This window comes from Numida meleagris, chromosome 3 (genome assembly GCF_002078875.1).
Source record: "Numida meleagris isolate 19003 breed g44 Domestic line chromosome 3, NumMel1.0, whole genome shotgun sequence".
NCBI lineage: Eukaryota > Metazoa > Chordata > Aves > Galliformes > Numididae > Numida > Numida meleagris.
In genome coordinates this window covers 53,900,422-53,918,288 of record NC_034411.1, presented here as the reverse complement: position 1 = coordinate 53,918,288, position 17,867 = coordinate 53,900,422, and the positions used below count along the sequence as shown (strand labels likewise).

At 42.3% G+C, this 17,867-nt stretch overlaps 1 protein-coding gene across 8 annotated transcripts in view; it reads right to left on the bottom strand.

Moving 5' to 3' along the window:
* NHSL1 (NHS like 1) overlaps window positions 1–17,867 on the bottom strand; it is a 163,602-nt gene that overhangs the window by 33,880 nt on the left and 111,855 nt on the right. For 7 of the 8 annotated variants that reach the window (XM_021390707.1, XM_021390708.1, XM_021390709.1 and 4 more), the window contains exon 2: window positions 14,656–14,808. In XM_021390707.1, the coding sequence (XP_021246382.1) occupies window positions 14,656–14,808 (153 nt within the window). Of the gene's footprint in view, window positions 1–14,655; window positions 14,809–17,327; window positions 17,855–17,867 lie in introns of those variants that run through there. The other variant, XM_021390713.1, reaches the window with a different exon arrangement.

Sequence of the window (17,867 nt, the reverse complement as noted above, 5' to 3'; positions counted from 1 at the left end):
GTATTTTATTGAAAGCAGCTACCACTCATTAGCATTGTCTATCCCAAGTAATGAAACACAGAGTTACATTTCTCATATTTTTAATCTGTATTTCTGCCTCCCTCTCATTTATTATACACGTATGCCCACACACAGCATGTACACACGTGGCTTTTATTTAAATCAAGAGATGGCAAAAGATTTGGAAAGAAGACAGAAATTGACTTATTTGTTGGTTTTTAAGTGAGGTCTGGCTCGGTGTCTTGACAGATGGCAGCATCTTGCTGGATAGGAGACGGTAGCATGCGAGTAACACCAGGGTCTCATTTGCCAGGCCGGTAGACACCCATTATGCGCCTTGCACTCAAAATGATGATGTTACTCACTACTCAAGCACCATCTGCTACGTAACTTTGGCACTGACCACTTGTCTTGTCGTCGTGACTACAGAATAGATCATTTACTGTGATTTTGCAGAGAGGAATGCAAAGTACAGGGATCTCAAAATCTCTTGTCAACATGCAGCGTACATACTTTATAACCAAAGAATTTTCAAAGTTTGGAAAGAATTCAGAGCAAACATTCATCTCCACTCAAAATGGCCAAAATCACAGTCAGCACCTTATTCCCCGCATCCAAGTCTTCCCTAACTGTCCTCCTGTCTCCTAATTGATATTCAGTGTGACTGCACTAAAGAAGAACAGACGCCAGAGCATAAGGAAAAATTAAACGTTCAAGATGCAGCAACTAAATTCATCAGCCCAGTCAAACTGTTAGCTTTACGCTTCCAGAGACAGATATGTGAATCTGCTGAAAAATGAGGAATGCAAAAATAAAATTATTTGTTACATTTCTATCCAAGGAACTGAAATTTCTGCACAATACATAGGCCTGACACAAAGTACTTTTGTCATCACTTGCTGGGGAAAGATGTTCTGTGACTGTACTATCTGTCCCCCTAACTTGATCTCTTTAATACTCCTTAAAATGGAAAATATGCAAGGCTTATACTGAGGGAAACATTTTATAGAGGCTTTTGCTTGTCAAACAATTAACTGGAGTTATGACTTGCAACTTCAGCACATGTTTCCTCTGTTGTATCAGATGCTTTTAAAACTGGGGTCTGTAGGACTCCATGGGGATAGTTTAACTGACCTCGAGCAACCACAGCTCTGCAATCGTTTAATCAGCACTCTCCTCTGCATATGTACATGCATATCAACAGTGAGAGTATGCAACTGACAACTAGCCATTTCCATCAGAGCCAGATGCAAGTCCTAGCCTATTGCACACTTCTGCATGAGGTCAAAAAGGGCACAAACCTGTTGCTCCTTCTCAGTTCAAGGCCCAAAGCTGGTGGTGGTGGGTTCTGAGATCCAGATCAATTCTGATAGCTCAGTCAGCAACCCTGCTCACCAGTCCCACACGTATGAGCGCGCCAGCACCGCATGCATCTGGCAAACAGCTGCTGGGCCTCAGAGGGGGCTGAGAAAAGGATGCCAGCAACCGCAGGAAAACAAATTCCTCCCCCGCCACTCCAGGTCTGGCACCAGATCCAGGCAAACACAGTACACAAAGCTCACAAAGACAAGCACTCTGATGGGCCAGTTTGTTGGTGTGAGCTACAAGCAGCAGCAATAAGTGGGCTGTGGCAAAACAGAGCAGTATGAAGACTTGTGTCAACTTGCAGCAGGGATTAATGCCCCCAGTTGTCGACTTCGGCACCACAAGTTTTGCCTTCAGATCAGTCACTCAGCACTTCAAACCAACACAAAGGTAACCCAAGATGTACATAGGAGCGCAGTTAGTTTTCCTTCTGCTCCTGGGATGAGGCCTTGGGCCCTGACCAACCACTTCTGTCGCTCTCCAGCACCAGGCATCACTGGATAGATGCCTCAAGAATCACAGGCTTTATAGAGCGTGATAGATACATGCTCTGATATCAGCTGCTTAGCTTTATTTATTCTTCTAACTAAAGAGATGAAGATGATGAACAGTGCACTTCAGGAGGTCTCAAAAGAACTCCCTGAACCCTTGAGGAAAATGGAACTGAAGGCTTCAAGTCCATAGCAAGTTCAGCAAGTGAACTGATAGTAAAACAGTGGCAGCTAATCAAGCTCACAACTTTTGTTGGTCCACAACACATTATCCAAGTAATATCAGAAGTCATTGCAGTGATGTGGCTGCTGAAGTCAAGAGAATTGCTCAAATTGCTGAAACTCACCAAAAGAAAGGTGACCAGTCCCAAAGAGCATTTTTGTTTGTTTACTGTCACAGCATATTTCACAGTTCTGAAAAGTGCCTGAGGCCAGCAAACTTCTACAGAGGTTTCAGGCAGGTATCTGTAACTTCACATTGTAACAGCCCAACACGAGGTCAGTCACTGCACCCAGGTGAAACTACTGTCCCTGCCTGACCAAACCTGGTAACTTCTGTCTGAAAACTGTTCTAGATGGGAAGCACACACCTCATCTGAGCACTTCTATAAGTTCCACATGGTCTTCTGTACACAATCAGCTTTAGATTTTTCAGCAAAAGGATTTTTATATATGTACATTTAAAAATATATATTAGAAAGAAGTACTTTAGGAAAATTTCCAGACATGAATCTTTTCTCCCAGAGGAGCAATACCACAACCCGATTATCCAAACAGGGAGGAACACTAGACAGAGTTAGTGAAAAAGTTCCTACAAATATTCATGTTATTTCAGAGATGTCTGAATAGGTTAAAAAAAAAAGGAGACATGCAGTTCCAGTTATTAATAACCTTCAGTTTTAAGAATGCACCAGTACATGAGTGCTAAATGAGCCATGGACATGCACACTCTTGAACTTCATGTCAAAGCTGATATACCCATGCTATCCACTGCACAAAAATGCACACACCCTAAAAATCTCTGCCTAAAATTTGCCAAAGCAAAATAAGGAGACTGCATCAGGCAGGACACAAACACCGATTCCTGAGGACACACTTGCACAAGATCAACTCTGCAGCATATGGACAACAAGTTCAAAGCAGGCTCTGTGTGCTGCATTACCTTGAGTGTATCTGATCTGAATGGTGCAACAGTATTACTGTGGCCCAGATGAAATGGTTTTCTTCCCCCAGCAGCTGCAAAGGCTAGGAAAATGCCTCTCAGGCTGAGTGACTGCAATAGATGGCAGCACTGGGTGGTGCCACAGCACAACAGCCAAACTATGTTCCCACCACTCCCCCCTTCATCAGCTCCTGAGGATAAGCATGGAGAGGTGCTGTGTGCCATCTTCTGCTGCCTTTCAAGTGCTTCTCTAAGTAAAGCCATAAAATAATTCCTTGTCCTTCTCATTCTGTACTAGTGATATGTTAAATTTCAAAACTTATTCTGTATTATATCACAATTATTGCTTAAAAATGGCTGTAGTTATATTATGTTATAACATAATTTCTCCTCACTTACATGGCTAAGTTAAATCCCTCCTAGAGAAGGAAATTTTGCCTAAGGTTGAGTTTTGCTGCTCACAGGGTGATTTTAGTTAGGCATAAAGAAAGTGTGTGGGAAATGTGGTCTAAAGACCGTTAAAGGCTTCCCATCACTATCACAGTCAGTAGAGTAGATAGGATATTCAGGAGATGCGTGACAGAAAAAAAATGTGTTAGTGCTGTCAGTGCCCACATCATAATATCTGAGTTGCTGCCATTTAACCAGCCCTTCATGTGTGCTCAGTGTTTCATTATTGCAATTTGCTAAATCCTGGTGTAAGACAGCAGCCTGATAGAGATGCTTTGCTTCTCACCACCAACACATGAGCTCATCACAGTTCCCACTTCCAAAGGGGGAATTTGTGGGCAATGGAGCTAAGTGCAATCCTGCATCAAAATTCTGAGCCATGAACACTGAATTCTGCACTACTCTACAGCTTAGTGAGCTTTATTAATTCTTATGTTTTACAATTTTTGGCAATAATTCTGTAGGGTAAGGTTCAAAGATCAGACTCTATCTTAATAGCTCAACTTCTTCATATAAAAATTATTGGCCCCTGTGGCATGCAGTGAGGCCATGGGTACAAAATACCACCAAGGCCACTCAATCCCACATATCTCTTCATTTTACCCTAAGAACTCACATTAATTCCATTTGATCCTGAGCTGATAACACACAGTAGCAAGTCTCGTGTATCCAAGCAATTTACAGCTCTACAAACAATCTGAAACCGTATTGTTACATGAGAATTTGAGTCACAAATCACCTGGGTGAACAGAAGGCACAGCACTGATACCTCATTAATTCATTTGACATGGTATAACTGTGGAAAACCAGGATTAACGTTTAACTTGTCTGCTTTTCTGACGTCCACGTCGCACTGCTTCATGGCACAAACGCTGGGTTTTCTAGAATGCACTGGATTTTTTCCTCTCCTTTGGTAACATTTTATACATTCAGAGATTTTCCACTAAAACTAATCACAGAGTCTTGGAAATTTACAGGAAGCAAAATGCACTGCCTTGCTAGCAACAGAGTTGGTCAGAGAGAGAAATACAAGGGCTACTCCAAAAGTAATGCCTCCTATTTCATTGAATTTTTCCACGCAGAAAAAAAATTGTAACCACTGATATTCACGGACGCTTGCTGAATGTTTACGAAGAATGAAACAGCAGATGTGAACACAGTGAGGCACTGGGTGGTACATTTGAGCAGTGGCAACAGCAGGTCACTTCTGCTGGTACAGATATTTACAAGCACAGCATGCAGGCGCTGGTTCATTGCTGGTGAAAATACGCAGGTCATGGTGGTGACTATGTTGAAAGACAGCCTTTCATAGCGGAGAATTTGCTCTATCAAGTAGCATTACTGAGCTCTTTGTATCAGTTGTAGCTTCCATGGAAATAAATAGGAGGCATTACTTTTGGAGCAACAGACATACAAGGGTCATTTTCAGAAGCTTTCTGGAAAATTATTTCTTTTCATTGTAATGCAATTGTTCGAGGCTGTCATTCTTCAGAGGCCTCTTCACAAGAGAGCTCCCAGGCTCTCAGTACTGGTTTTCACCACAGGCCCCACCTGAGCCTGGCCCTCTGCGAGGCACAGCCCGGCCAAGGCACAGCCACCACAGCCAGCACCAGGCCCCACTGCCTCAGGCCTGAATGTGCAGCTGCCACTTACTAAATTAGTCCTAATGAGATTACACGTGTAAGTAAACATTGCTCACGTGACTGCTGCAGAATCAAGCCTTAAGCTCTGTAGTGTAGTTGTCCACACGTATACACTCAAATGCATGCTTGAGAGAGCATGTAGGAGTTCAATACAAATAATCCATCCATCTGCATTGCTAAGTGTTCATTAGCAACCACTGTTGTCTTAAATTTTAAACTAACATGATATTCACACTTCAGAGATACGGCGTTTACATTATTCAAATACCTAAACAGCCCTGTCTTTCTTGAAGTAAGAAGCCATGTAGGCAATTGCTGGATGGCTTGAGCAAGCAGGGATAAAATGTCCCAGAAACACTCAAGTTTGCCTCGCACCAAAGAACAGAGCCTACACCTCAGCATCAGTTGCTAAAACCCAGAGAGAAAATGCTTGCTGAGGTGCAGAGAGAGGAGGGACAGTGAGCAGCAGGCACTCCATGTGCCTCACTCCCTGCTGCCTCGTGAGCAAGAACGGACAAGCGACAAGCTGACAGCTGCATCGGCATGCTTGAGAAATTTATCTCAGCTCCACTCAGGGTGACTTCTTGGCAGAGCCTTTCATGCAATAACTTGCGTTTTGTAGTGTGGGGATTTTCCTTTTTTTTTTTTTTTTTTTTAGTACTAGGGAGAGGCTATTAACTGCAGGAGTCAGCTAAACTGTCAACTATGGAAATAAATCTGCTGACTAGCATATTAAAACACGTTTATCCGTTCACTGAGCATATCACTGGAAAACTGCTTTATTCCCTCAGGTCAGATTTTTTTTTTTCTTTTTAGCTTTAAATACTGTAGCTAACCCCTTCTTATCTGTAAATACAAACAAATCTCCTTCCTCCTTAAGTCAGGACTACAAACTCTATCTCATGAGTACTGACAGACCACAGTACAACATAGATTTGTCTCATTAAACTTCTCCAACAGAATGAAAAACATATTGTGAAAGTAAACTTTTAAAAATGACACATTACTTTATACACTGCACTTTCTTAATCACCACTATAATGTAATACATCACTGCTTTCTAGTTTAGAATAAGACCTGTTTCAAAGCCGATAAATAATTGTACAGTTATAGTTTTTTTCAGGCACATTTTGAATTTGCTTTTCCAGCTGAGCTGAGGCATGAAAGTATCACGGCTTTATGACAGACAGGACTGGGTGTCAGAAGACTTGGTATTGCTGCTGTCCAAGCAAATCCACTCAGGTTAGGTCCAGGCAAGAACTTTTCACCTGTAGTCATGATACGATCTAAATTTCACCACCGTGACTCCTGTAGTCAGACTCGCAGTGGTTATCTGTGCTTTGCCCGCAGCACATGGGTATGGGAATGCACCTTGGAATAAAGGCAGAGAAGAAAGAACCCAAGCTGCCTTCACTCTTGTCCTCTCCACCACATAAGCAACCAGCACCAGGTCTAGCACTGTGGACTACCTTCCAGCTTTCTAATCATATGCTCTAACTATGAGACAAAAGGATTGCTATCTTAAACATAACTATCACCTCTCTATTTCGTGTGGGACTGGTCACACTGGTGTTATACTGAGATGCACTCTAAGCCTATCTGTCAAACCGGTCCTCCCTCAGAAGCTGCCTCCTGGCCTGCTTTCTGCATTACAGTATGACAACAAGGACAGGGTGACTCTGGATTCTAGATGTGAAGCAGAAGCACAGTTAATACGGAATTTCAGGAGGTATCTTCCCAAGATAAAGAGCTTGCTGAGAATAATAAAGCCTGGAACCGTAGTTAAAACAGACACTCTAGTTCAAAGGTCTCTTTGAATTGGTAAAGCTAGCTAAAGTCATCAGCTTTCACTTCGGGCCTCTTTATGAGCCTGTCATCTGCAATCTGCAGATAAGAATGCACAGCTTTCCTTGTGTGGATGAAACAGGTTGTATACATGCAGGGCTGTACAAAGGCAATCTGGTGTTCAACAAAGATCTCATGCTAAATGCCACTTTAAAAAAACAACAGCTCAATTTAATTCCAATGCAGCATCTATTTTTGTTGCTGGATCTAAATGAGGCAGACAGCTTGCCTCTACCACTTTATATTCATTCCTCCCAAAAATTCACTCAGCTTGGATCAAATCCCATTTCCCTTAAATATATAAATCCCCGTATCATCCACAGAACTTGATTATCACAGGGAGTGCTTTATATCAAAGCTTTAAAATATGTTGTAAAGCCACAGTAATGATGCACTTGTGTAACAACTGAACTGTGACCAATTCTAACTGTAAAGCAAGTTCATGAACTTCAGCTGTGATACATTCAGTGTGCTGTTCTGTTCAGACTCCCATTTTTTTAATGAGTCCAGAATTTCAACAGATGTACTACCATGCCAGCCCAGCTGAATAAAACTCAGCAGCTCTATCTAGATGCTTTGACTAATACCAGCCTTTGCCAACCCAGCCACCTGCCCTGTTACTACCTCTCTTTCCCCAAAATGCAATTTTATATTGCTATTTCTTGATCTGTATTTTTACAGAATCACAGCACAGTACGGGTCAGAAGGAACCTCCGGGCCCGTCTGCTCCAACCCCTGGTCAAGCAGGGACACAGAGCAGGGTGCTCAGTATCATGTCCTGGTGACTTCTGAACACCTCTGAAGAGAAGACCCCATAGCCTCTCTGGACAAACTGTACCAGTGCTCCATAACCTGAACAGCACAGAAGTGCTTCCTGGTGTTCAGAGGGAACATCCTGTGCTTCAGCTTGTGCCCACTGCCCCTTATGCTGGGACTAGGCACCTCTGAAAAGAGCTGGGCTCTTCACTGGGAAGAGCGTCCTACAGAATAACAGGTAGCCCCTCCAGACCAGCTTCCCCAGGCTGCTTCAGGGTTCAGCTGAGCAAACGTTTGTACAAGTGCAAGGATGGGGCATAAAGTGCAACACTGAAGTAAAGCAAGCATGCAGCTAGATTTATTTCTCAAAGGTCCAGATCAGGTGCAAGCCTTTAGGAAGGACCCTAAGTAAAAGGAATTCTGAAATATGAAAATACCTTTTACAGCTTTAGTAAATGCAAACGCTTTGACCATTTCCTTTTTCCTTAAGCTTTTCAAAAATGAATTAATGTAGTCCCACTCCTAGCTCCCCAGGTGGTCTGTACAATTTAGCCATACAGAAAAACCTTCTAATGGCACCAAAATGCTACGGGCATTACAGATGATATTTGTTAACAGGCTGTCACAGGAGAGTGCTCAAAATCACTGTTTGTCTTGAGTTAATTTCTGCAAGTGTTATACCACTACATTTACTGGTGACAAGATGTCTTAAGTTTAACAGTTTTTCTTTGCTTCCTTTTGCATGTTTGATTCTGGCATTAAAAACAATTCTCTTTTTCTCTTGGATTGTTATGAATATTTGTTGTTTCTTAAGACTACTGAACACGGCTGATATAAAAATAGAGAAGATTTCTATTAGTTTTTCTCCTACAACACTCAATGTTCAACTTTTAAAGCTATCTAAAATGCTTCATGTATACACGCTTCTTCTATATGCATTGTAACTCCAATCTAAGAGAGGAAGGAGGAAAAAACAAACAGGAAAACAACTGGAAGTCTGATGCTCCTTGTGATGGAAGTTGCTTACCTAGCACTGAAACTATGGCAGCAATAGCTCAAATTTCTTCTCTCCTATGGAGACACTAATTTGAAATGGGGTTAAGTTCAATAATATTTCGCCTATATATTTTACAACTCTGGCTTACATTAGAAAATACTGAGAAAACACATTAATCTGGTTTAAGAGATATGTTATCATTAGCGTATTGAAACAAATGTTAAGACTTCTAAAGACTTCCACTAGAAAAGCTCTCTCTTTATAATGCATATAGGAAACAATGCAATCAGTATGACCTACGTATATGTTTTTACACTCAGCGTAGCACTATACAACTACACCTAAAAATAGGGAATACAAGTAACATTTTTTTTCAGCGTAAGAGCAGCATTCAAACACAAAGCATAGACTCCTGATCAAATTCCACTCAATTTAATTTGAATAATTTTTTTTTTTTTAATTCTCTGTTAGAGAGGGTGGTTAGAGTATGGAACCTGACCAAAACCATCAACAGATGTACTGTGAATTAATTCAGAAACAGTAAAAAGACAGGATATATAAGCAGAACCACTGGCACCAACTTGGCTATTGAAAATAAAATAATTAGAAATAAGTTGATTTCTCCCTTTTTTTTCCTTTTTCTTTTATTTTACAGCTCCAAGGCCTTTCCAAAACATATGGTCCATCCCTAGCCTTTAATGGTCTTTTACTTCATTAAGGTTTCCATTTGGTAGGGAGCTCACATATTGGCATCTCTCTGAACCTGAGCTAGGCCTATTGTTATTATGAAGTGGTTCCCCACTACTTTGCAGCTCTTTAATGAAATGTAAGATTATTTTAAGTCCATAATCTTCTCAGCAGGATTATCGACTAGTAGGGCTGACCCTAATATTGCTCATCTGAACAGTGATCTGGCAGATGCCCTGAGAAAACAATGGGTAAACAGATACCTGTCTGGAGGGTCTTGCAGCAAGACATAATAGAGGCTTTATGAGTAACTACTTAAATCCGGTTTTATTTGACAATGTTAACCAGATGTCTTCTGGAAAACAAATCAAGTGTTTCAACCACTGCTGCTTAAATACATTCCTTGAATTTGGCCAACAAAGCTAAACAGAAGCTACACTCAGCCAAATCCAGCTTTTCTGAAGATGAGATAATAAATGAATCATCACAGACATTGGAACAACGAGCACTTTACTACACACAAAGTCTGAGTCAACACAATTACACTGGGGAAAAAAGGCACAAAGTGCAGTCACTTGTGCAGAAAACCTCCGCAGCTGTAGCCTGAAAACCAGTATGAAAGTTAGAATATCCAACTGTGCACTCTATTAACAGGTATACATTTCTCAGTTCAGATCTGCCACCTTAATCCACTGTAAACAACAACCAGTCCAAGCAATAAACAGCAGCATGTAACAAAAATTATCCCTGATTTGCAACTTGACCTGAGCAGTGAAAACCTCCACAAGATCCTCGAGGAACAGGTCATCACCTTCAAGCTTGATCACTTTTCAGAGTTGGCTCTGTTTCCCCTTGAGCAGTAACATGTATATTTCATCTCTTCCCTTTTTGCCTGCCAGATCCCAACTCATGGCCAAGCAGCAACATGTGACAGTCTTTCCAGCCTTCTTAAAATGTATTTTTAAATCGAAAGGACCCTACACTGCAAATTGCTGGAACTGGAAGACAACTGCTCCTTGGAAATCAGACCATAAATGCCCTCTTCCGCTTTCCATCACTCCAGCTGGCACGTTTGATGCAGACCACAGAGTAGTTCAAAAAAAGCAGAAGTAAAGTCAGTTCAGGGGAGCAACAGGTTCACTTCATCATAGTTTGCAAAACTATCAGAGACAAGTGCACTTCAGATTACTTTAGACTTTCCTTTTAGAACACAAGATCAACCCTGGTGAACACACTGCTAACACAGCAAACCTGTCTGGAATGCAGACACACGACCCACTTCGGGTAGTGAAACAAAGCCACACTACAACTGTGCTGGGCCTCCTCTGCATCTTCACGTTCAGCGACTTGCTCATTGGCATTTTTAGACTATACTACAGCAAGATAAGAATTATTCTCCATTCGCCTTTATCCAAATATTTGCATCATTGCTATGTACTGATATATCTCTGCTCCTGGCTGAAAACCACTATACTTGAGACACCTCTCCAGACAGTACTCCTTTAAGCACTACCATGCTGCAGAACAACAAGCCAGATAGCTAGTGCCCAGTGACAGGAATACGGGCTGTTTTACGATGATACCCCTTTGACTCCAGTAAAACATTTGCTCAGCCTCTTGGCCTGGAACATGGACCACGGAAATATAAGCAAGAGCCTACCTCCGATAGGCTTTCAGCACAGGCCAGTTAGAGCCCCAGGGGCAGAGAAACATGTGCCCTGGGTGGAATGTATTTGACATCTAATGTGTCCCCCCATCTGCTCCACTGGGTGTTCCAAGGCTCTGGCTGCTTCCCCTGAGAAAGGGAGAGTTTCTTTTATTCAGTGGAAACACAGTATTTAAAGAAATGGGATTTACTGTCACAAGCAAAAAAAAACTGGATCATTTTGTAAACCACATTTAAAAACATTTAGCAATGGTACCTTGATGATAATTTGCAGCTGAATTTGTTCTTCTGCTCTACGTACCATATTAAGTCATGAGGACACTACAGAGACAGTAAAGATTTTCATTTTAAAATAGATTCAAGTAATAATGAAGTCTGGATTGAACATTTTTCAAGCCACTGCTTTTAGCCAATAGCAACTTTAGATTTTAATAAAAGCCCAGTAAAGCCACTTCAGTTGCTGAGAACAGACACAAGCACTATGCATTACCAACTTTCCAACTTCCTGGTGCTTCATTTTCTAATTCAGATTACTGGAAAATATTGTCTTTTTTTTTTTTTTGAACTGCAGATAGCACATGAACACCTGCATGACTAAATTATAAGAATAAAGTTCTACCTCACTTACTCATGAAGAAATTTAAATGAAAGATCTCACCATTTATACTTGAAAGTAGTTTTGTAGAGGAAAAGCACAGTAGGAGTCTAGTTCATAAGTACAAAAATCTGAAAGAAAATCCCACCATGTAACATCTACTATCATATGCTGCATCTGATTTCACAGCACAATTAGCAAATGATATTTCAACGTATAATATACTAAATTAAGTAATAAACCGCAGCATTAAAAAAAAGAAAAATCTCTTCCTCCTCTTCCAAACACAGCGCTGCTTCTGCTAAAGGTATGAAGAGTTCACAGAGATCACCAAGCAGAGAACTTGATTGCTCTTAACAGAGTTTTGTAATATCTCTATCCTTGTTTTTAAGCCATCTTAAGAATAAGCAGTGGTAATAGTTTTCTGCCCCTTAAGCAGTACTCATAAGTTTATTCCATATGACAGACAGCTTCCTAATTCACTTCACTAGGTTTTTTTGGCTACACCCATGCTATCAAAAAAATTTGCTGAGCTCTTGAAATTGTATCAGAGTAAATATGTTTGACCTTCCATTATTTTAAAAGCTATTCAGGATTTTATCTGGTTAGTATTAGAGAGGTGAATCCAGATGGATAAGAACATTCTGACAGAAAGGATACCTTTCCTGAATTATTTTGAACAATTTTATACATTCCATATCTTTCCAGGTGGTTTAAACGAATGTCATGCTCTACAAGTGAATTACTATCAGTAACTCAAGCTTTATACTTTCTTCTCTAATTCAATGGGGCAGCGATGAGTGCAGTAATAAAGTAATAGCCTGCAATCAAGTTGCTACGGACCATTACTTTTCCTTACAGTCTTCTACGCTACAGTCACATAGCTCTAGGCAACCTACTCCCCATCCATTAAGAAACTCGGGAAAATGTGTCTTTTCTGAAAGAGCAGGAGGAAAAAGAGTTCAGTAGCATTTACAACTACGTAACAATTTCTACAACACCTCTATGCTGAATGAAACTCAACTCTGGGTACAGAACTTTTGACCTAATCTGCCAAAGGTGCTCAGAAGCACCAACGTGCTCTTGATTTCACAGTGCCACAGAATAGTAAAATTGATAAAACTTCAGGCAACACCCCTCTTATTACTCAGAGCACCTACAGACATCAATGAAATTACTGACAATGGTGCTGAATTCATACTGTAGCTAATCAGGGTAGCTAAAGGCCACAGTGAGGAACTACTCTTAGGGAAGAAACACAGCCTGGGAAAGAGCTTGAGGCAAAACAGAAATAAATGAGAGCATAATTTTGTTGACTGTGTCAGGAGCTTGAGGTCTGCTGAAGGCATCGTGGTTTCATCCCTCTCTTTCTCTCAATTACTGCCCTGAAAGTGTGAAACTGAAATTCAGCTCAATACAAAGGAGGCTCACACCATGCACACATTCAAGTTTAATTTAACACAAACGTCTAATTGGTAAGTTCTAGTAGCACTGAATAGCTTTTGTTTTTATAAAGAGAAGCTGCTCTAGAGAAAAACTCCATCAGACACAAATAATTTCAGATGTGTAAGCTGGGCTAAGCAGCATATGATAATCAGTTTCACACAAATCTATTAGATACAAATTTACTGAAGCATAAGATGCAGAGGTTTCATTTCCAATAAAGTACAAAAAAATCAGAACAGCATTTTAGCCTGAGCAGTTTTCTTTGATAATGGACTCAAGCAGAGAATAAAAAATAGATGAATGAGTAGTTAATACATACAAAAAGCTAAGTGTAGTATTCTTTTTAATCTAAAACAGGCAAAAACTTTTTTTTTTTTTGAAAGAACTGGCGCGTCTGTAAGGGAACAGTAAATGTTTCAAGGCTAAAGCACTGCACAAATGCATTAATCCAATAATAAATACAGAGGACATACAGGCTATCTGCTGAGCCATGCGTGAGCTAATAACTCCAGCTGTCAAGACTGGCCTATTAAATGATAACAAAAGGCACCTAGTAAGAGATGGTGAAAAATTAATTAAATGGAGAAACAGCAAGAGAAATAAAACATAGCAACCAAACACTTCCCCATTCACATATACAGAATGAAGTTTTCTGCATGTTTAAAAAGCAGAAATGCAGTGTTAAACAAACAAAATTACACCGTTCTTTTAAATCAAATTAACTCAGTAAACTATCAAATACCTGTGGTTCCAGCTGAAACAAAAAAGGACTCAATATGAGTTGGCTGTTAGCAGGGAAATCCTTTTTGTCAAATAACCAACGTAAAGAAAACTCTTGCGTTAGCAATTTCCGGAACATGGATGTTAAGCTCTACTTTCCAATTTCCCTTTTGGTCCAGAGACAGCTGTTCTTACAGCCCTTTCCACTCACACTCCCTGCCTGCCCATGTCCACAGGGCTGCACAAACACAACACTGTGCCTCCCGCATCACAGAGTACAGGTACACCCCAACAAAAGTACTAAGGGGAGAAACCAGTCCTCAGAAAAAACAATGCACCCTTCTGCAAGGAAGTAGATATACTACTCAGTGATTCCTTGCGAGTGCCCTATTGGCTATTTCTCTTCTTTGCCTTCAACCCCTTTTCCAGCTTTCCACAAATAGCTAAAAAATGCCACTGCATGGCAACAGAAGTTACTGAATGACATACCTCTCATTTGATTTTAAAACTGAAGCATAAAAGCAATCATTCAGGACTTACAGAAATAGAAGGCATCATTCTGAAGCACTCCAAAGACTCAATGGAAATGGCCAAAAAACATCAAGTTTTCCACTTTTTCATTCTAGAGTACTCTTCCAGGTAACAAATTTCCTTGTTTGACAGATGAGAAATAGTTTAGCTATCTCTATTGGTAAACCCCACTTAGTGCTCCTGCTGTGCCGCAGCAAAACAAGACAAGTTTCTTCTGAAGTCTACAACTTGGATAAGTTTGCAAAGACTGTGGTAAAAACTACCAAGCTTTTAGGATACATCAGCGTCAACAGCATCTCACCTCTCAGTACTGACTTGAGGTTCAGCTTGGCTTGCCGATGCAAGTCCTCCACACAAGGTGGTCTTGAGGAAGGCAGGAACACATTTTCCTGCTGGTGCCACGGAGCAGTGTAATGGACGGTCCATCTGCTCTCTTCGTCTAAGTTGGAAACAGCTGCAGAGAGAGACAAAAAGAAGTAAATGCTACTGCAGATAGTTCTATCATGTAACCCCACACACATTTGTCATGTGAATCATCTTGAAATCAAGAAGACTGTTTGTAAACACGGTCCTATCAAAACACTCTTTAGACCTTCACTTCCTTGACAGTCAAAAGACTTCCTCTCACTTCTGGAATTATAAATGGCTTAGGCTGGAAGGGACCTTAAAGCCCATCCAGTTCCAAGCCCCCTTCCACCCACCAGCTGAGGCTGCCCACGGCCCCATCCAACCTGGCCTTAAACACCTACAGGGATGTGACAGCTGCAGTTTCTCTGGGCAACCTGTTCCATTGCCTCATGGCTCATCACTCTATGAGTAAAGAATATCTTCCTAACATCTAACATCAATTTCCCTTCTTTTAGTTTAAAGCCATTTCCCCTTGTCCTATCACTGTTAGAACATGTAAAAAAGTCAGTCCCCCTCCTGTTTATAAGCTCCCTTCAAGTACTGGAAGGCTGCAATGAGGTCTCCACAGAGCCTTCTATTCTCCAAGCTAAACAAGACCCAGTCCATCAACCTTCTTTCATAGGAAAGGTAAATGTATTCTCCTGAGCAGGAGTCGGAAACACCTTCCCTTCCTCCTGTATTTTCACTTGCTAATGCGTTTATTGTGGACCTGCAACTCTGTTTTCTGCCCACTAGCTCCCAGTCACTGCAAATGAAATCAGTTTTCCTGTCCCTGATCCTGCCAGGAGTCTCCTCTTGCTCAAGGGTGACCCTGAAAATGTGACAGCCACCATAAGAGATTAGGACTGGACAATCTCCGTCGTGAAATAACCTTCTCTGTCCTCACACCTGCACAAACCAGAAACTACAATTCGATGGAAGCAAACAAAACAGCTTCTTTACATTTCCATGAGTGGAAAGCAGCCTTGGACAACAGCAATTCATGGGGCAAATACTGCTCCGAGCACAGCAGCGCTGAGGAGGGATGGCATTGGGCTCCTCTTCCCAGTCAGCATATACATGAAAACACCACACTGACGCTGCTCAGGTTCAAAGTTCCCTACAGATCGCCAGTAACAAATCAGCCAAAGCACATAAGTCTAAGATTTGTTTATCATTTATGTTTCCCGAGAAAGAGCCATTACCTTTCATTTAAAGTTTATCATCAATAAAAACTTTTACAGTTGAATGGTCTTATCCCTCCACCCCATAATAAGAGGAAAAGGGCAGCTGGGGGTCATATTTTACAATCCCCCAGGCACCACTTGGCCTTCAGCCAGCATGCTGCATATCCTTGCTTTTAGCTCTCTGAAGCAGGAAAAAAACCAAACCACTACAGCTGTATCTCCTTCTGAGCACCTGCTCTGCTGGCTCAGCCCTACGGCACTGGCCTTGCTAGCAGCCCCACATCCTCCATTGCTCCGCTGGCTGCCTACAGCATCCGCCAGCGATGTTCCTGCGATGCGCAGAAGCTGGGAAGCACTGGAAGCAATAGGAGCCACAGTCTACTGGTGTCTGAGAAATGGCTCTTCCTCTAACACTGCACTGCATCTGTTGGGATCAGCTGAGATGGAAATAATCTGGGCTCATTAGAGAACATAAACTATGCCTTAAAATTCAAAACCTATCTACAACACAATGCTGTTTAGTTCTAAAAGAAACCGGGGAGGGGCAAAGTTCTTAACTGAATTTATTTATTTATTTATTTAAGATTAGTATCAGAGCTCAGAAAGTTTCTGAAGAATGGTGCCTGGTCTCTCCATCCATAGGACAGCCTGGTCCCACACCCCTCCCATCCCTTAGCACTGGGTGCAGGTGTCCTTGTAACCAGAGGGCACATCTATCACCACACACCCAGACACCACCCGACTCGTTCCGGCAGTGCCCGGCCCTACCCTAGGGCAGGCAGCAGGTTTATTCAGCGCCCTGCCATAAAATCATGGACTCACTGCAGTTGAGAAAGGCCTTCAGGATCACCCAGTCCAACCACAGACTGACGTACCCATTCCAGACTGTGGGAGCAGGCAGGGGGGCAGCCAGGCCTGCCACACGAAAACTCATGGCTCCTGCTCATCGTGAGCACCCAACAAACCCAGTGCACAGAAATGCAGACTACGTTCCCAAACTGCACTCCCTAGTGCAACTCGTCCACCTTCACGAATTAAACTAAATGAAGACCTGCAATTCCCCTGAAGTCCACCCTGTCGCTAGGTCGGGTGTTAAAGATGTTCCCAGTGGAAGCAGCAGGGCAGGTGGGAGGCTGCCCCACACCTCGCTCCCCACACCCTGCACCCACAGGCACAAGCTGCACCCTGCGAGTCCAGCTGCTGCCCCACCACACAAAGGGCCTCACGGGAGCTGACCCAGCAGCCCTAAGCAGACATCCTATACGACTCCCTCTACACATAACAAAGTATTCAACAAAGTGGCATAAATCACAACAACACAGCACAGAAGCTAGAGCTGCCCTCTCCTGAGGGGCTCCGCTGCTCCCCGCAAGGACGGCCAGCACGCACAGCTACTTACTCTTTCTCTTGAAAAGTTTCATGAGAGATTTAAGCTTTGTGTTGATGAAAACCACCATTTTCAAGGTGTCTTGCTGTGATCTCGGAGCTTAAATCCCGTAAGAAGCCAGAGCTGCGGAAAGCTGACTGGTTTCCGGACCGATCCTGGAGAAACTGTACCAATTTCTCCTCTCCTGAGTTCCCCCCCGCCTCCTTTTCGTCCCCCTAAATCCCAACTTTGGTTCCGTGCGTTTAGATCCAGACGGATCTACTTCCAATCCTTCAGCCCAAAAGCCTCCTCTTCAAGTGCAATCCTGTGGGCTGGCGACAGCCACTTTCCATATGCAAAACAGGGCGGAAAAACAAAAGTTAATTATTATTCACATCCCCCCCCCCAAAAAAAAAAAAAAAAAATCCGGCTTTGGGGCTGACTGCGCGCTCACTCCGCTCTTCTCATCCTCTGCAAGTTGGGTGGCTGCGGAAAGGAAGAGTCTGGGAGGCGATCCCTCTGCTGCCCATGGCTGCGGCGGCCGTGCCCGATGTGCCCGGGGGAGGGAGCGGG